The 20,008-nt window shown below is 50.6% G+C and overlaps 2 protein-coding genes across 25 annotated transcripts in view; one reads left to right on the forward strand and one right to left on the reverse strand.

The window, feature by feature from the left end:
• Window positions 1–1,916: 1,916 nt before the first annotated feature.
• The window catches only part of LOC122369903 (liprin-beta-1-like), a 50,286-nt gene continuing 32,194 nt past the window's right edge, over window positions 1,917–20,008 (reverse strand). For 8 of the 24 annotated variants that reach the window (XM_043345037.1, XM_043345033.1, XM_043345038.1 and 5 more), the window contains 13 exons: window positions 17,152–17,331; window positions 14,516–14,692; window positions 13,731–13,850; window positions 13,200–13,298; window positions 12,737–12,869; window positions 11,273–11,381; window positions 10,880–11,008; window positions 10,250–10,415; window positions 9,672–9,923; window positions 9,198–9,366; window positions 8,606–8,814; window positions 8,177–8,305; window positions 1,917–3,580 (listed from right to left, as the gene is read on the reverse strand). In XM_043345037.1, the coding sequence (XP_043200972.1) occupies window positions 3,533–3,580; window positions 8,177–8,305; window positions 8,606–8,814; window positions 9,198–9,366; window positions 9,672–9,923; window positions 10,250–10,415; window positions 10,880–11,008; window positions 11,273–11,381; window positions 12,737–12,869; window positions 13,200–13,298; window positions 13,731–13,850; window positions 14,516–14,692; window positions 17,152–17,331 (1,920 nt within the window). In that variant the 3' untranslated portion in view covers window positions 1,917–3,532. Of the gene's footprint in view, window positions 3,581–7,665; window positions 7,713–8,176; window positions 8,306–8,605; window positions 8,815–9,197; window positions 9,367–9,671; window positions 9,924–10,249; window positions 10,416–10,879; window positions 11,009–11,272; window positions 11,382–12,658; window positions 12,870–13,199; window positions 13,299–13,730; window positions 13,851–14,515; window positions 14,693–17,151; window positions 17,332–20,008 lie in introns of all 24 variants that reach the window. The other 16 variants (XM_043345031.1, XM_043345027.1, XM_043345030.1 and 13 more) reach the window with 3 other exon arrangements.
• Window positions 4,404–5,942, forward strand: LOC122369904 (outer dense fiber protein 3-like). The gene has a single exon (XM_043345044.1). It carries the CDS (start codon window positions 4,592–4,594, stop codon window positions 5,333–5,335), a length of 744 nt encoding a protein of 247 aa, XP_043200979.1. The 5' UTR covers window positions 4,404–4,591; the 3' UTR covers window positions 5,336–5,942.

The raw sequence follows: 20,008 nt of genomic DNA on the forward strand, positions 1-20,008 counted from the left end.
CAGCCGCGCGCTGCCGGTCGGCAAGGGACCTCGCGGTGGATTTTATGGCGGACGACACACCGCGGTAAGGGCGTGGGAGCGCAGAGAGTGATCATGGAACTATCACACGGGTGCCAAGTTACCGATGGTGAGACTTGTCAATGGACCGGGCGACTGAGGATATAAAACGAGGGGTGCGAAAACCAACAGCTGGTATCCGCATTTAAAGCAAATTAACAATGAAGTGTGTATTTGATCATGGTCCGTTCGTATCCCAGTGCTGAGAAAATGAGCGCAGGATGTGTAACATCAAATCAATGAAGACCATTGATAAATCGTGGCATATTATCTTGACAGAAGGCGGGGCGAGCACCACTATCTATTGAGCAATGAGCATGTTCACCATGTCGTGGAAGATGATCCTATCAACTATTCATGTAGAACGGACCAAGAAAATGTTGCACTTACGTTTGTACCTACTACCTTATCCATTCATGAAAGCGAAGTAAGACGTCTTCGGATGAAAATGTACCAAAGTTTAAACAATACATTAACATTCAAACTCACCAAGCAATTCTGTCAAAATCGATGGGGCTCCACTTATAACGGGAAATCTATCAACCACCATCCACAAAGGTACAAAAAGCATCACTTCCTCGCTCGCATCATGTTAAGTCCTCATATTACACAGCAGGAGCTCAAAGCCAATCGTCATACCGCCACCAAAAAAGCCACAACGGTCCACTGCCTCTGTAAACGTTCACCACAGAACCACACAGCTCTGGGGAATACAGATCCCACTCACCCAGCACTCAGAACAGAGTATCGTTAATCTCTACGACAGAGCGGGGACGGAGGACACGGTAATGGATGCTGATGATGGTCACCGTAGCAGTCACCACGCAAAGACAGAGTGGAGAGGGAAGGGGGAGAGCGATGGGGAGAGGTAGAGAGGGGGGACGGTCGGAGGAGGAGATGGGGTAGGGTGTCGCTGCCACTGAGGTCTGACTCTGATGAATACGGCCGTTCTGTGGTGTATCGAGAAGAGAGGGGGAAAGAGGGAAGGAAGAGAGAGCGACATGGGGAGAAAGAAAGAGTATAGACAGAAGAGGGAGGGAGAGAAAGAGAGAGAAAGAGAGAGAGAGAGAGAGAGAGAGAGAGAGAGTGAAGACAGAAGGGAGAGGGCGGGGAGAGAGAGAGAGAGGGGAGAGAAACCATCCCTCACAGAGGAAGAGCCGAGAAGTGAAATGACCAGAGATCAAAACTGTGTTCAGTAGCGTGCCAGTGACTGGAGCTGCCGACTATCAGCTAAGTCCCGGCTAACCTACGAACTGCGTTCAACTCCAAAGGTCATGTCCACCCACACGGATGCCCAGAAAGACAGAGAGACTGCTTCGGACAATAAACTAATGGACTGCTTTACGTAATGGTGATCTGAAACATGCATGAAGCGACCTATAAGGTGCAACAAGTTCAAATTAATGAAAAATAAAGTTATTGACAAGAGAAAGATGGGTATGCGAAGACAGCTAGTTACTCATAGTCAGTATTGTGTTTTGGAACACATCAGCAAAAAAAAAAAAAAAAAAACGAAAGGGCACCTGGCACCAAGCAACACATATATGTACCTGGCACCTCCCAAAGTTCATTGGCACCCTCCAAAGCCAAAGCTTTGACATTCGCGCCGTGACGTTCCCCAATAAAGATCTTCCACTTCATTATTCCCATAGAACTGAGCGAACAACTCTCCCTTAGCTTACAGCAGGGAGTAATGCAAGTCCCAATTCACTGCAAAGTACCGGACACGGAGCGGACGTCCCCCTTCCCTCCCCTCTCCCCCTTCCACCGGTACAAACTCTACCCACGGAGCCCGGGCCGGCGGCCGGCCGGCACTAACCGAGTTACCTCCGGCTCTCGTTAGGAACGCAAACATTCGCTGATTGGTGCGCGCCCGGCACAGTCCGTCGACCAATCCCAGGGACGCAGGTTTATTGACAGGCTCACCGGCCGGCAGACAGACATACACACGTCGGCAGGAGCGCCGGACGGCCAACTTCTGGAGCAAACAGTTCGTCCGAGGTGCTCAGATGTCACTGTCCGGCGTCCAGTAGCGGCGCTCACACACTAGCGCAGACAGTCATTCATACCAGAACAGGACACGGATAGACACGCACGTAATGCTAGGACAAACAGCTGTCACTCGCTCTCCACTTCAGACAATAGCACCGTAGTGTTCGGTCTCCCTCTTCCCTCCCAGGCCTCCGCCCCAGCAAGTGCCATCTTCCGTTCGGAGACGTGCACCAAAGCTAGGCAAGAAGGGCGCTGCGCACATACTACAGCTCAGCAGTGTGCAACTATGGGTGTATGCACGACTTTGCACGGCATCGAGGCACTAAGTTGTACGTCATAAGTCGCGGTGGTCATACTGATGAATGTCCTTCGCTATCTACATAAAATCACTAGGCAATAGGCATTTCATCGGCGAATCTACCTTTGGAGGTCGTGACTGCGGATATGCGCTGTATATAAAAATACAAGAAAGCACCTCCGTCGCAGTCAAATTGCGGTCAAGAAGTTGATTCATTCTAACAACGGCCATCTACAATCACTGACAAGATGAGTCCAATGCGACTGAGTCAAGCCATAAAAAGGCACTCTGATTGGGGCACGTGTAAAAAGCAGCATTAGAAACTGGTCACAAAGCAGCCGGGAAGACTTGTGCGCTGTCCTAGAGGTTGACAAAACGAGAACACTGTTAGACGTACAGGGCTAAAATAGTATCTCCTATCCCCTGTCGTACAGATGGTTTCAAACTAGCGTTTAGCACCGAGTAAAAACGATTGGTATCACGCTGAGAAAGGACTTCACCCGATTTCAGATTGCCACAGCTTTTCGCTGAAAAGCCATGGAATCCGAAGAGTGATTTCAGGTGCCTCAATTTCAGCTGATCGAGGACTTGCAATGCCTTTGGCGTTTACGGTTGACACAAGGAAAGCATCCTTGCAATGAAGCCACATGAAGCCAGTCAACAGTTGACAAATACTAGCCGATTTCAGCCAAGATAATTTGACACTGCTGAATCACCATCAATAACTGACAGGTGCTTACTGATTTTCGTAGCATTTCATTGGCCTTCTCAACTTCTCAGCCTCTTCAATCGCACCATCCTCCGTATGATTTCGGGGTATCCTTTACCACATAGCACCACTCATGTCACAAAGAGCTGCTCACCGCCATGGGCATTGGGCAGGGCGACTGCGCGTTTCAACCATACCATGACGAGACGATGTCGTCCATGTAGCCAACAAATACCACCGAACCCGGCCCGGTAATCAACCCATGTCCCGGCTTAAATGGTCCATGACGTTGCAACCATTCTAGCGCTGCCTTACCAAGGAAGCCACCAGGCTGCTGTAGTCACCACTAGTTTAGACTGCAGTGATTCATTGCGACTTGTCGCTCGTAACATCAATTTGCACCAGTAAGAACCCATGACGGCCTGAAGAGGTCCGTCGCTATTTCATGACGTCACCGTCTCGTTCCGATGACGTCATCATACGTCACTGGTCCGTAGTTCTACCAGTGACATCTCCAGGGGGGCCTGTGTGGTGGAGAACGGTCGGCGTCAGATGGGGCACAGAGGGCAGGAGTGTACGAGTGACGACGGCAGAAGGCCCGAAACGCAGCCCGACACTAGAGAACGACTCCAGCCGTTTGAAACAGATATGAGTGAATTATGACGTGGGAGTGGTGTAAAGTTAACAGATAACCAAGAGTGTCCGAACACAGTGCTGGGCTTCGTGTGATCGTTCAGCATCAGTCCAGGAAGGCATCGATCACACAGAACACTTGGCATGCGTGACGATTTGCCACATTTCAATTAATGGAACACAAGTCAGTTACTTTTTTCACCTATCCGTGCTTCTATCCTCAGGAAACTGAAATCCTTCTCCTCCACGCCACAACCCCCTTCCGGGCTGGACAGGCAACTTTATCTCATGCGGGCTGCTCCCTTGGAGCGGCACCGCTGCTCCTGAGGGAGCGCACCCCGTAGCCGGGTGCAGTGAGTGCCTTGGGGCTGGGTGGCCTGTCCTCTGGACGGGCTCAGCCCCGGCGACTCACTAGGGTGCCTGCCCAGACCAATGTCTCCCCCTAAATCCTATCATCCTTCCGGCTCTGCAATGGTCTTGTCGACCGAAAGGGCCTAACCCAACAAAACAAATCAGTTACTTTCCTTTTTTCCTGCAAATGATTTCATTTTAAACATTCGTCGGTATAGTGGTTAACAGAGGCTTTGTAATTCATCATTTTGCCATGCTTTTGCCATTTATGCTTGTCTTGAACCATCTTCGTTATAGCTATATTTGTTTTTTTTTTCTCAACAAGCCTTTGGCTCGCAAGTATGTTTTCCGAATAAGCACGCGTTTTAGCCGGCAAAACGGGCAAAACCTTGCTGCAATTTCTGTAATTGATCGGTCGTGTTTTCTTTCATCATCGCTGTTTCTATCCTTTAATTTAATGCTTTTTAAGTTCTACTTTGTTTAAAACAATTCTAATTTGTTCTTTCTCAATGAAAGTTATTGCTTGAAGCAAATTTAACAAGTCTCCAAAAATGCCCGACAAAGATGGCTGTGAAATTCCAATTGCTGCAAGATATCGGGGACCGGGCCCGGCCAAGTACCTGCTGCCGCCGACACTTGGCTATGACCCTCACGACGCCCGTCGCTGGCGCTCGCCTGCCTACAGCCTGGCCAAGCGGCTCGGAGAGAACGGTCCCGGCGTCTGCAGTCCCGGCCCAGCTCACGGCATTGAGCCTTCCATGATTCGCACAGGAAAAGTGCACAACCCCACTTACGTGATGGGGCAGCGGCTGGACCACGGGGTGCTGTTCCGGTCTCCAGCGCCCGGCACCTACTCGCCAGAAAAGTATCCGGTGCCGCACCAGCGCTGGGCGCCCTGCTACTCAATGTCTAAGCGCACGCAGAGTCGCAGCAGGGACTCGGGCCCTGGCCCGAGCGCCTACACCGTGCCCAACATGATGGGCCCGCAAATACCGCACACAAAATCGAACCCGTGCTACACAATGCGACCGCAGACTTACGTCGGAGGGTTCGCCGTCGACTACGCCAAGACGCCTGGTCCGGCCAAGTACGACCCGGCTGACCCGCGCCTGGTCCGTAGCCGAGGCCCGCTCTACACCATGCGCCCGCTCACACGCTGTGACTGGGAAGACCGCAACAAGCCCGGCCCGGGCGCCTACAGCCCCGACCAAAAGTCAGGTGCCCCCGCCTACTCGATGGGCGTCAAACACAGCGAGTTCACGGCGCCACTCATCCTCGATTGTGACGCCATGTAGGCAGTCACTGAGCAGGCGGCCGTCAGGGAGTCCCGGCGGCCGTCAGTGAGTCCCGGCGGCCGTCAGCGAGTCCCGGCAAGTCAGTAGGTGGTGATGGGTAGGTATACGCTGAGTGGACAGCGCTTCGAGAAACCCTCGGCAGCTTTTGAGGGGAGGCGTATCGTCCTGTTTTAGACAAAAGAATGGAGTGAACGCTTGCAATGGACGAGCGACCAGTCACCGACCACGTGGTTCGGCCGAGTTAAGCCCAGCACTTCAAACTCTGGGCCACAACCGAGCGACGGTGACCTACTGAGGGACGCCTCCCGGTTGACTGGAGAAGCCAGAGCTGCCGCCCGAACGGCCCGAAGCTGGAGTTGCCGCCCGACAGGCTGTAATCGCCGACTCCACAGACAGCCAGCCGCCAACTCCAGAAACTGCCAGCTGGCGACTTCACTGACGGTCAGCCGGCGACTTCACTGACGGCCAGCCGGCGACTTCAGAAACGGCCAGCCGCCGACTTCAGAGACGTCGCTGCGTCCTCAACGACGAAAATTCACGCGACTTAAATGTGAAATTATTTCGTAAAATATAATACGCTCATAAATACATATAATAACAGAAGGTTTATGGTCAATTTTACATAGCAAATGTGATTATGTGGGTCAGGCGACCATTGCGGCCAACTTAATTTACGATCTGATGAAGGTCAGGTCAAGTTTAGGTCAAATAAGACCAAATTTCAAAGATTATATTTTTGGATAAAAAGGGCATCGATTAGATGTAGCTCGTTACGGGGAATCTAATGGTGGTCTTTGTTTTGCGCTACGTGGTCTAAAACTGCCAAAATTGAGTTTAAAAATTTGAAGTTTTTTTTGTCATAACTTGGCCAAAAAGAGGTATCGATCTCAAATTTGGCATGTCGATCGACAACGTTAGGGGCTATACCATATATTACGTTTTTTTTTCGAAATTTGATTTTTTGGGGGGTTTTAAGGGTATTATGTGAAAAGCATACTTTTTTATTTTTTGGGGTCAAAATACAAATATAAAAAATCCGAGATAGTACTTTTATAGCCTTGCTTATTTTACACACTTTTTGTCCTGAACTTTTTCTGTATCTTCAACGCTGTAGGTGTGACAGCTCTTCCCGTGAAAGCTTATTTCGGGTCGAAAATGGCAGAACATGACGTCATTCTGACGTCATTTGTGGCCGATCTATCACGGCCTTTGCATTTTTTTCGGGGGCATAACATGTAAAATTGATGCCCGGAGGGGCCCTGAAAGTTTTGAAAAGATATCTGCAGTAGTTTAGGAGATATCTAGGGAAAAGAACAGGGGGCGTTTCGCCCCCCCCCCCCCCACCCTGCGCGGCGCGGGTTAAGCTGAAGCAATGCAGCATTCAGATTCACATTTTATGGGCGAAAACATCCATTATTACATGGCTCGTACGTCAACTGGGTGTGAAATAATTTTGACTGTTGACTGCAAATTTCACATTTTATTTCCTTCTGAAGGAATACATATTTTTGTTAGTGACACATGACAACGGGCATTAATAATCCGCGTGTGTTTTAATTTTTTTCTTCTGTGCAGCGGCATATTTAATGATATTTGTTAACGAGTTGAAGTGTGCCATGTAATAAAATGAATACTAGATGGGGTAGGGGTAATAATAACAATATTTCCCTCTGTGACGCCACTGTAGCCCTCGGGCGAAGACGAAGACCTCAACAAGCATTATTGCCCTCGGCTACGTCTTTGGCAATAAAGCATGTTTCGGTCTTCACCTTTGAGCTACAAAGACGTCACATCGGGCAATCATCTTTACTATTGCCCACTACCCCATACAGTATTCATATAGCATAACTTAAACTACAACAAGAACTGCAATATTTTTGCATGAAATGATTAAAGCTATTTTATCACAAGCATAAAATTGCAGGCATCTATAAAAACGACGACATAGGCAAACTAATGAAAAGACAACATGACAGCCAAATAAAAATTGACAGTAGCCTAAAGCCTAAACAAAACTAGCAAGACATCCCTCAAACATAGCATGCTTAGGAACCCAAACGACAAAAACTAACGTCAACCAGACACCAATCAAGTTCAAAAGCCACGCAAACAAACAACACATTAGCTTCCCTTTGAAGCTGATAGGATTAATGCGAAAGAAAGCACACAAAAAACCCTATGAAAAGCTAAACTGCGGATACAAAAAGGTAGTGAAACCAGGCAGCATAGAGCACAACACTACAGGAAAACGTACCCCAAACCAAGACAGACACCAAACAACAACATTCAGTGAGAGAGAGAATAGGTCACACCAGAGTACACGCAGTTACCGTGGTTAGGGTTTATGTCCCGCCGGCCCGAATGACAGGGCGGTTCTCTGCTCAGCGTGGAGGGAAGGGAGCAGAACAGGGGTCAATGTGGGCGCTTAGGGACCGAGCGATCGCTGAAGGAGCGCGCAATCATCGGAAGGGCAGCCCACTGACCGCCATAAGAATACATAGTGTTTCAATAGTCACCGTCCCATGAGCATGAGCACCCTAAGTTAAAAAAAAAAAATATGAGACGTATTTCACATGCCTAGAGATTGATTTATTGAAACATTGAGGATTTTACAGCAAGAAGGGAAAAAAACTTAAAATATCTTATAGCAGCAAAGCAAAACTAAATATGTTCACGATTGTTTCAAGTGCCTTAACTCCCAATCAGAGCTATATTCTATTCAATTCATTCTAAAAAAAGCACTATCCACCAATACAATCATACATCGCATTCCTCCACCATTATTCACCAGCCCTCCCCTCAGTAATTGGCCCGCGCACCACGCGTTGTTTCTGCTCCTACCTGGTTGGTGGATACCTCTGGCGAGGGCAGTGGTGACGACTGTGTATCCAGCGGACACAGGAAGTCTTCCGCCTCCAGCTGCTCCTTCCCCTTCCGGCGCTTCAGCGTAAACTGACCGCGCTTGTGCAGCTGTCGGTCACAGAGAGACAAATTGACATGTCAAAAGAGACCTTCTCAAAGCTCAGGACTTCGCAAAAACGAAGTCCTAAAAAAACGAAGTTCGAAAAAACGAAACGACAAGCAAGCCACATAGTATGGTCGCAATTTCAAGTGTGATGCAAGTACCTTCCTACAGTTGAGTAATTTCAGTTCATGACTTTCAACGCAAATACAAAAATCTCTACTCGTTATTTTATCGATCACGTCAGCCCAGAGTACCAACAGGACACAGACCCGTCCCAATTGTCCTCCGAGACAGTAGGCACCCACCTTGACTTTGGAGTCGGGTCGGAGCGGCGGTATGCTCTGGTTATCCTCGACGTCCCGCTTCTCTCGCAGGATGTCGGCGCCGACCAGCTCGTTGAACCTGGTGAAGAGGTGCCGCCGCAGCAGCGACTTACTCGCCGGTATCGAGAGCACTGAGGCCATCAGTTCGCCGGTGAACCGCGGCTCGTGCACCAGTAGAGCGCCGTGCACACCTGGGGACAGTATGGAGGGAGTGGTCAGTACCGGCATCAGGGCACAGCGGAATACACCAACGGGACAGAGCCGGCTGTAAGATAGTCAGGTCGATAAGCTTGAGCGTCAACACGAAACCGAACACAAAGCGGGTTAAAAAGCGATAAACACAACATATCGCACTGAAAGTAATGGTGTTCAGACTGAGCTGACGAGATTTACGCCGCTCGCAGAGCCAACGCCTCTAGTGGACGAGTGCCAAAACTATGGAAAAGTGGGAGGCGGTGAACAATGCATTCGTTATAGCTCAGCAGCTTGTCTCTTAAAGATTGAAGAGCTTCTCTCCCAGTTCCCACTGCCCCCTCTCGCACACACCTGACCACCGTCGAACCCCCAGACTGACCTGATCCGCGCATGTTGGGCGCGTACTCTGCCAGGTCGACCTCTCTGAGCCACTCCATGACCCGGTGGTTGGTCCAGAGCGCCACCTCGTGTGGCGCCGGCTGGCGCGGCTCGTCCGGGGTGGAGCGGCGCCGCAGACACGCCGGAGAGAACCCGTTACTCCGCAAAACCTGCGTGGAGGGTAAGACAAGAATAGAAAATTTCCATGGACAATGAACAGGGTTGGCGATAAAATTTGTGTCCAGCATTAGACAATACAAACAAGACAGCTCTGGGGTGATGATGATGAATTGTTTTTTTTTTTTTTTTGGAGGAGGGGGGGGGGGCGCCCGGACTACTGTCACCGGCGCCCACATCTCTGGGGTCATATTCTCTAGTCTCATCCCTCATCTTATCAACTCCATCCCTCTCTCATCTTTTTCCTTTTCATTTAATCTTTTCCTCTATAATCCGTTCCTCCCTCCCCGCTGCTCACCTGAATACCCCGTTTGAGGCTGAGTGCATGCAGCAGGTTGGTGACTTTCAGCGTGTGCAGGTCATCCAATGTGAGCTGATTCAGCACCCGTCCGTCCACGCGGGCCTCCAGGAAGGCGTCCTTGTACTGCGGCAGCCCAACGTCGTCCAGCCAGCGCATCACAAAGTTGTGGTCGATGTGGCCGGGCGGGTCGTCGGCCGAGGAGCCGGCCGCTCGCAGCGCCAGCACCACCTTCTTGCGGTGCAGAGGGTGCTGAGGGCGGGGTGGAGAAGGTAATGGCACTGACAGAATTGTAGAGGGCGTTGCTACGTTTAACTATTTGAGGCCAATTAGGCCGTTGTGGGTAAAACTCGCTTTCAGGGCTCATCTACTTTACCAGATCAAATGTGATAATACAATGGTGAAAGTAGGTTATTATAATATGTACCGCGACTAGCCAGCTATATCGTCAATTGCTCAATTAGCTGTCACATCATCAGCCAAAGTCAAACTGAAAAGTTGTATCAGATTACAAAGGACCAGAACTGCTTTCAAACCTCACACATTTCAAACTTCCTACCTACTCTCCCATTTCTCACCTTCAGGCCAAGTTCCTTCTCCAGTTCGGCGGGAGTGGCCCGCAGCAGGTGACTACCGGAGCGGACCCAGCGACGAGCCTCTGCCGTGTAGGCGCTGAGGCCCATCTCGTGGAACCAGGCCACCACCGTGTCCGTGTCCCACTCGGACAGGGGACGCCACAGGCGGCTGAGGGGAGAGGGGGCGGTCAGTGGTCGGCCTGATACTCATCTCATGGAACCAGGCCACCACAGTGTCCGTGTCCCACTCGGAGAGGGGACGCCACAGGCGGCTGAGGGGGAGGGGAGGGAGCGGTCAGTAGTCGGCCTGAGGCCCATCTCATGGCGCCACAGGCGGCTGAGGGCAGGGGGGAGGAGTGGTAGAACGGATGGAGGTGGGCAGAGCGAGGTCAATGTAGATCGCGCATAGCAGAATCGGCTCCTTACATATCATTTAATGCACATTGCATGTAGTCCTTGCATAAAAATTACCAGTCTGCATATTAGAAAACTACCACAGCTGACTAAAACACGAACACTTCATGTAACACAACACGCTTCAACATATAAGCACGAGCCACGTGAACCACTCGCCGGTTCTATCCCCAGTTCTCTGCGCTCAACCCCTTCTTCTTTGCATTCCCCCTCACTCACTCATCCTCGCGACTCTTCTCGCCGCTCCAGCCGAGCCGCGGACCGGCAGTTGCGCGGGTTCCACCGCGTCGGAACTCTCCACCGTCCGGGATGTCCGCCTCCAGACTGCCAGAGTTGCTGCGCTTCATCCTGAAGGAAAGCGACGGCGGCTGTTAACGTCGAAGGGTAAACAGAAACTAGGGTGAAACATAAAAGACACCATTACCATGGCAACATGCCTATATTATTTAAAGCTTCGAAGCAAATTTCAGAATCGGATCGGAGGCGAGTCATTGATCAAGAAAGCCACAATACAGAATCGCCAGCGACAAATTCTACACAAGCTGCCTTAATGACTGCAGGTCCCCATATAGTACACCTAACTCACCAGCTCGTAAATCCCCGGTCACTAACCTGCCGAACAGCTTCTTGAAGCCCTTGTTTTTGGGCTGCGCGGAGGGCGAGGGCGGACCGGAGACCCCGTCTTCTGCCGTTCCGTGACCACTGGTCTGATCGGTATCGGCTGCACAACACAACAGACGCACGGTTAGCAGGCAGAGGTGATGTGAGGTAGGATAAGATGCAGATACAAAAAGGACGGCAAGTCATGAGGCCGCTTTTAGACAGGGTTCGACACGACAACACTCACATAAATGCACAGTGGAAACGAAGAAGCACAAGCGAGCGCAAAAAGACAAACACACACACGTACACAGACACTACGCAAAAAAGCACAAACATCGAAACACACAGCATGACAGCAGACAAACAAATGAGCCTAAAGTCGGCATGTTGAATAATTGAGCTTTTAATGTGCACATATCTGGCTAAATAAAACTAATAGACAAAAGAAGAACTTTGAACAAGACGAACATTACAGCAAATAAACTACAGCAAAGAGCGAAACACAAACGTTGGAAGCACGACATATAAGGAAACTCGCAACCAAACGGTTGTCAATTCATAAATGCATGAAATGCACAAAGAACAAGAAATGAAAGCGTTCATTCCAGAAAAGTGTCTGGCAATCGTGCCGTGGTAAAGATCACATAAAACAGCAACAGAAAGAAACGTTAGTCAAACAAAGCATACAGAACTCCATAGCCACAAAGAATACATGCAAGGCTTCCGATAAAAACTGACCAAGCAACAGAAATTCGTGCTTACACTATAAGCTACCAGCACAATGCGAAGAGTGCATATGACAACGCAGGGTAAATAATTCCACTAGGCTAAGTCACTTTTCAGAAAGGGCACATAATGACTAACCTTGCCGCAGCCATTAGTCCCACCATTTCTGAACTATTCCCAAAAAAAGCTGATTCTTGGCACATAGCTTGCCAAGCAACCGCTATTCTAGGCCGCGGTTCGTTCCCATTATGGCTTACTTAGTAAACGTTAGAAAGAAATCCCGAATGGCAAAATGGACCCGCTCGTCTTTACCCGAGCACCCAATCGACTACGCTAAAAAGGACGACTATATCTCACTTTCAAACTATGTCAAAACTGGGTCAATTTTGGTGGGCACCCTTAAGCACAAAACATCTTACAAACCCAGGCAAAACAACTACTCAAAACCACTCCCTCGAAAACCAGAGACACGTCGCTGAGGTACTTTAGGAGCATCCCGCACGTCACGCCTTCCACTTTAAGCCCATTTTTCAAGCTACCTTTTTAAAGCCCCACAAACCACTCTCGCTGCAGAAGCCCGTCGGCGACCCAGGAGCGTCTAGCGCATGCGCAGTGGTCAGTAGTCACGGCAGACAGAGAGCGGGCGGGCCGGCGGGCGGCCTCCGTCACCTAGATTGGGCTCCGATCGGCTAAACTTTCCCGTCACCCGGCCCCAGATCCGGCGCCGTCCGGCCGAGGACTGTTTACCGAAGGCGACCGCGCGTCGCTGGCCGTCACCATGCGCGCCGCCGCCGCCAGCGGAGGACGGGCCGGCGCTGGAGACGCGCGGCAGCGTGCCGCCCAGCGACTCCACGCGCCGCCGGTGGGACGACGGCGGCGTCTGGAAAAGCAGGGTGCGTGGTCAGGTAACCAGGCGCAAGCGTGTGAGGGCTGGGTTTAGAAACGCTATGAGAAATTCGAAGATTTTGGAAAGCGCCACATCTTGAAACTTTTATAGGGAAACATCCAGGATGAGGTCAACTTCAAAAGGTACGACAATGTTAAATATCTCCTTAATTGTAGCGGGAGCATGCCTCATTATATTTTCTATTCAATTTCCACTGGTATATTGATCATAATGTGTACCGAACAATCGAAAATAATTTGCAGCGCAGCTCAACCAACGGCAAAGCTCCACACAACACAGCACCTGGCCGTTCGAGTCCCGTACCTTTGGTAACGATCCCTCCCGATAGGTGGCAGTGTTGTTGGAGGCCGGCGAGTCCAGAGCTGAGGTGTACCGACTACCATCTGTGGTGCTCGCAGACGACTGGGGAGGCGTGCAAACACATTATTCAATCAGGATCACCGCCTAATGCATCTCATCATTTCGTCGATCCGCGTGAGTTATTGATTCCTTTCAGCGAGTGGCGGAAGCAGCCAGATGGTTACCGCAGCAATCGCAAACAGATGTCCGCAGGGAAAAGAAGACGCATCGCACGCTGTAGCGATACTGAGCCGGTGCGGCTGCTGTATATTGAACTGAGGTCCCATTACTGATTCACCCAACGCTAGCTACGTCATACATTGCATGCCAATTGTTCGAACAAGACGCTATTATGAATGCAAATGTTGTACGATGCTCTATTTGCTTCAAGGGACTTTACAGCGAACACTGAAAATCATTTAACAATGCGTGCAAGGTTCCTCACAATCTGTACTTTACAAATCCCACCCGTTTCCACGCCGTTCCCTCTCTCACATTGGCCCGCTGCGGCGAGTCCACCAGGCTATGGTTCGGGGTGGATGTGGCTGCCGGGAACGCTCCTCCACGAGGGACCGTCGGAGGCTTCTCCCGTATGCGGCTCCGCTCCGCCTCGCTCTTAAACGTCACACAATGACGTCAGACACGAGACTTAGTGACGTCATACCGCCCCGGGACCGAGGGGATAAAAATAGACTGTGAGGAGACGTCCCGCACCACATTCACAAACGGAAGTTGGAGAGAAACAAGACCAGGATTTAAACAGAGACAGTTCCCTGGTGGAATTTGACAGAATTGTGTACTTCTATCAAGTAGCAAAAGTCCAACATGGAGGCATACAACCAGAGGCGGATCCAGCTCAGAGTTTGGGGGGGGGGGGGGCAAACCATAACAATTTATCGATTCTTTCCATGCATCGTCCATAGGCGTAATGTTAAAATTATGCCGTTTGGAGGGGGGGGGGCAAATGCCCATTTTGCCCCCCCCCCCCTGGATCCGCCACTGCATACAACCGCAGCGAAAAAAAAATTGAGAGTCGTGTGTCGAGCTCTCATGTCGCAATTTTACAACCATGCATGTTCCAGCAACCACTCAGACATAAAAACCGAAATGGTAAGACAGAATCAGATTTGCACCACTTACATCACCGTTTCTATCATCTGAACGCGTTGGCCCCTGGTACAACTATGCACATTTTATCGATTAACCTCACACCGAAATACATGAACTTACGGATCTTACGGATCATAAGGTCTGAAAAGTGAGCTAAAACGACCACTCACCGGGCTGGCGGGCAGTCTGTTGGCCATCTCAGCTCGACGCAACCGGTTCCGCAGCTCGATGTTCTCCCGCTCCAGCGTCTTCTGTTGCAGCGTCAGGTTCGACATTTTGTTCATCACCTCCAGCTTCTGCGTCTCGAACGAAGAGCGCTGCAGCAGCTCCTGCTGTAGTGCCAGGTCCTGTCGGGATAAGACGCCCGGTTTGGTAGGGTTAGGCCTATGCACAGCCCAGCGTGGGAGACTACTGTGTTGGGAGACTGTTGTTAGAAGGCACAGCGTTGAGCGGTGTTCAAGAGCGAGACACAAAACAGAGCTTAACAAAATGTGCGAAGCACGCGTCAACGCTAGGTCAAAAACAAAGAATCAGCATTCGAACGTTTCAATGACAGTTTGGAGCAGATTCTTATGTCAAAAGTCGCGTCAAGACCTTTGCCATTGCTGGAGTGAATCAGCTGAAACAGTTTGTGTATCTCCCAATCAAACACCGTTCGATGTATAACATGCGGGGCGGGAATGACGGGACACGATCTGGGTCAGATTCCTCGGTGAAAGTCAGGGTTGACGTTTCACCGGCATTGATGCCAGCACCAAGTGACGTAGACATCAACGTTATGACGTCGGCTGGATCGCATCAACAGGTATCTATGCCAATTTGGAGACAGATGTAAATTACCGAGTCGGTACGACGGAAGTAGATCTGATCGATATCTAGCTAAGGCTGGTCGGATAGGCGTCATTGTTATGAAACATTAAGGGAGGAAAGGGCGGATAAGAAATAAGTGAATTCCTTCTCAGTCAGGAGTCCATTGACATCAAAGACCAAACCAGACAAACAAACACAGCTACCAAAACAAACCCACAACCACCATCCACCACCAAATCATCTCTTTCCGAGCCCAGCCAGCCTCCCACCACCAGGCATTGACCCCGCCAGCTCTGCTCGTATCACCGGCAGCAGTGGCTCAGGAATCCTCCAGCGCAGACACCGTCGGGCTCACCAGACACCGAGCAGAAACACTGTGCGGCGTTCCCGCCGCGCCAACAACAACACGCTGGGGAGCGATAACGGCCGGCACTGTGTCTGCCGGAGACGCCGCATTGTTTCCAATACTGTCACATCTACCACTTTGGCTCGCACACGACCGGTAGAGAGAAATGGAATGTAGACGTGTGCCGAAGGCGGTCTTTGGCGGTGAGTGATAGCTATTGGAAAATTGAGTTTCAAGTCTTCTTCGGGTGTGATTCTGGCGCCGCCGAAACGCGAGTTGGTTGTACGATAGGCGTTTCTGCTAAACCAACGTTACAGTGACCCGCCACAGCATGTATTAAACAAGTAAACAAAACAGCAATACATAGCACGTCCGCTCTCGGCCTCTGAACTCCCTGCACAAACCCATCAGCCCACCACCGGGCCCGACATATCTAGTCCACACAATTCCACTAACGAAAGCGAGCACGCACTGCCGGTGGCGGGCAGGGCGAACGCCACCGGTCCCACCTGTCGGCGGGTCACGTAACTACGGTTTCTGCTAAACCAACGTTACAGTGACCCGCCACAGCAAGCGAGCACGCACTGCCGGTGGCGGGCAGGGCGAACGCCACCGGTCCCACCTGTCGGCGGGTCACGTAACTACGGTTATCACAAGTGTATTCGCGGCCATTGGGGCGACGTAAGAAAAGAGGAAAACAACTGGCCCCAAGAACTTTAAATTATCAGTTAGCATGCACCTTTTCCTTGATCTGTAGATAATTTACCATTAATTGCTAGAGAAAATTGCATTTAAAATCTTCCATCTATGCTTTTTTCATCGTTTGCACAACATCTTCTTTTACTAAGCTAGAAACACTGATTAGAAATAGTTCCCGCATCATCAAGAACAACAGGAAAGGCTTGACGTGAATACAATAATCTAAACGGTTTTGTAATCTATGTGAAAACTTTTCTAAAATTGCCTGTAGAAATATTGAAGGCAAAAGTTCAACTTTTTCACAAGACGGATGTCTATAAACCTATTCAACGTGTGACAACTCAGCCGGTATTTCGTCGCCTACAGCCCAGCTTTCCCTAGTGACCGATAGAGGCGCTGCTATCGATGTCCGCCCGTGCCGCCTAACGAACACATTATCTAAACGCACATTCCATACGTCAGCAGTAGGCACAGTGCGCATAACCAATACCATATCAAATTACCATTACAATCCCCCGGCACATTACACGTGTAACACAACCCCCGCAGTCCGCCTGTTGTGCTATGCTGGTCCGGCCGGCCGACGCGGCGTGACCGACGGACGGTCGTGTGTCGGAGATAGTCGACTGATAACCGGCCGCTATTGACTGTGCCGCGACCCCCACAGAACGACGACCCCGGTGGTGAAAACACCGGTCCACGGCTGAATATGGGCGCTACAGACAGCACGCAGGCTGTCAATACCAGTCAGCCAAGAGGAAAAAAACGGAAGAAAAAACGGACCGCAAGCCAATGGTGAGGGGCTGGTTGAGGTTGACAGTACTGAAGCCACGAGGAATGCAAGGGAGAAACGCAAGGTAACTAGAAACGCGAGGGAGCACATATGCGTTCACAAAATCCTCAAAGCAGAAGCAAACCAGCAACTCGGACCTTTTCAGCGTTTTAACATACCTTCTGCAGTCGGTCCTCTGCCTTTCCGAGCAGCATTTGCCGGGTGCGGAGCTGGTCCTCGAGTTCGGAGATTTTCTCCGTCTGCGCGTCAATCTGCTCGGTGAGGACGGACACCTGAAGCTGCAGGGACGACTTGTCCGACTCGAGCTTCTGAAGCCGCTCATCGTACTCCAGACCCGGCTGTAACGGCAGAGGAGGGAGGCGATCAGAGGGGTGGGCACTGGGCAGAGATGAATGAAGGGGAAGGCGACCATTTGTCTTGTAGCTTACATGAAGGCATGTGTCGTGCTACAGTGCCATTACTGGAGTGTTTTGTAGTACGGTGTCGGAACTTCAGGTAGTGTGGGACCTCTTCATAATATTACTGATGCCGTGACAAAAAGTTCGTTACACCAGCCGTAATAACTCATCAATGAACATTGAACAGGCTAAGTAATTACATACAAAAGAACAAAAAAGACACAAAAAGTAGGTAGCACTAAACACACAGCTATAATAGCTGTTTTCAGTGCTGCAGGTTTTCTGCGATAACTATTGAATATAGGTGCATGATTGATATCACATCAGCTAATTAAAAATGTCTTCAGTAAAATGCTTTAAATGCCTAAGGTGGTACGAAAAGGCAGCCAACTGTTAGAGAACGACTGCGAGATAAAGATTCTATCCGCTACCAACTTCAACAGCATTCGCCATCACCGCTTTGACCCCTGATGCCACTATGTTCGACCCCACCCTTCCCAACCTCGGGCACGTGACAGTAACGTCCCACGAAAGGTAGGTGTATGGATGGAACAGTACCACAGCACGGCTCTATAGACTCAGTACCGCCCCTACAGCACTGGCCGATCCAGTGTCCCGGGTACAATGACACCGACACGAAGTAGGGGGGGGGGGGGTAACTGCACAGTGCACACCGGACAGCGTAAGTACCAAAGGTTGGACATGAGCGAGGTCGTGTGGCTCCGGCTAAAGTAAACCCCAACTTTGCGGTGTTGTATGATTGTTGGGTGTTTCGTATCCATAAGCACAGGCAACGTATTCATGCAAAATACCCTAAAGAGCATGAATGCATTAAGTTGCATTCAACATTCAACACAAGTTTTCAAAATTCAGCGTAACATTCAACATGTGAACCGACGAAGCATGCTGACGCAAGCTGAATCAAAAAAGCAATCAGGACAGGGGAATGAAGCTTTCCGTCGTCGCTTGGTCCGCAACAGCCAGTTCACTGCTCCTGTGCTCAACACGCGTTCATTTGCAACTCGTTGCACATAAAATCAATCATACATTTCAGCAGCTTGCATGTTCCAACTTCCAACATTTTCACTGAAGGTGCTTACTTCTCACATCGAGAAGAAAGAAGTTAAGTTTGAAGTGCTCAGCGAATGTACGAATTGAGCGTTTCTGTGGGACGTCCAGTGGACATAGACAGTCTCACTGCGCCGCGTGAGTCCATTGCGAACCAGCAGAAAAAGTTACTTAGGTGGTGTGGACCGGCGCTGGGCGCTAATGTCCGGCCCGACACCGTCTAATAGCGGTGGCCGGCCCACAGGGGGGAGTTCCGGGGTTGAGGCGGAACTCTGCCATCTCTGTGTCACTGACACTGCAGTCAAGTCGCCAGAGCATCCAGGCATCAGTGCATGTTTTCCAGGAATAAATGAAACCAGCAAACACTCATAATGCGCAATCACGATTCACGGGCGTCACTTTCCGAAAAGTATTGGTCTCGCCCAATGTAGGGCAAGCAATGGGCTAACGTGACAATACCGAGCTTATTGGTAGGACCTGGACTACACGACACATGCACGCAATAGCAGCTTTCGCCAACTGGTTTCCGTGGTTTTCGTGGTTAGCCACCACACATCCCCCATTCACAGAAAACTATACACGCACCATTTCTGTCTGGCGTGCGTCGTTTTTGCGCCCGCTGCGCCAGTCACGGCTCCGAGCAGTGGGGACGCGCGCGACAGGCGGTCGGCCAGTGACAGCGACATGCCAAGTCAACACGTGCCAAATGTCTGTCTCCGTGTCGGCACCCCCGCTTATTGACAGCGGCTAGAGACCGGGCTCGAGTCGAGTCGAGCAGACTCGATCGGGGAGGCAGCTGGGGCTCAGGATCGCGACGGTACTGGGAACTAGGAAATGGGCTGCCTGCTGGAAGGCTGGATTCGAGAATGACATGAATAGCCGCTTCAAAGCCAATATGAAGATTTATGTGATCACTAGAATAACTGATGAATACATCGCTTCAACACCTCGCAATTCATATTAGAAATCCATGATACTACTGGCAGACATCTGCTATCAAACTACGGAGGAAGGACCGGGAGGAATATCTACTGAATGGACGTTCCCTCCCCACATTCAGTGAAGCCGGGCTGCGGTCCAACTGAGGACGAATGACACTAGTCGAGCCAAGTAGAGCACGTGAGGACCTGACCGGGCCAAATCATAAACACCAATCGACGAGCCACGCCACGCCACATTCTTCTTACACACTAACGGATCATCCAACGCCACCTAACTATCATACATTATTACACATGGACCAGCTCGAAATTCGTCCGCCTGGGAGATACACCGGGCCGACACGAGCCCCCGAAGTGTGTCGTCGGACCGAAATAGTGACCTCCGGTGGAGCCGACCGCCGGGAAGCCCTCGCTCTTGCGGTCGACGGTCGGTCGGTCGGTCGGTCGGTCGTCGGCGGTAGAACGTCTCACCCAGACATGGCCCTCAGTGAGGGAGAGGAGCGCAGAGTTGGCACCTCGCCCAAAGCCCGACCGTGTCTACTATGGACGTCAAACCCCTTGAGACCCCACTTTTTTGCGATAATTTTTAAATGCGTCAACTCTCGTTG

Source organism: Amphibalanus amphitrite, unplaced genomic scaffold (genome assembly GCF_019059575.1).
Source record: "Amphibalanus amphitrite isolate SeventyFive unplaced genomic scaffold, NRLGWU_Aamphi_draft 001083F_arrow, whole genome shotgun sequence".
Classification (NCBI taxonomy): Eukaryota; Metazoa; Arthropoda; class Thecostraca; order Balanomorpha; family Balanidae; genus Amphibalanus; species Amphibalanus amphitrite.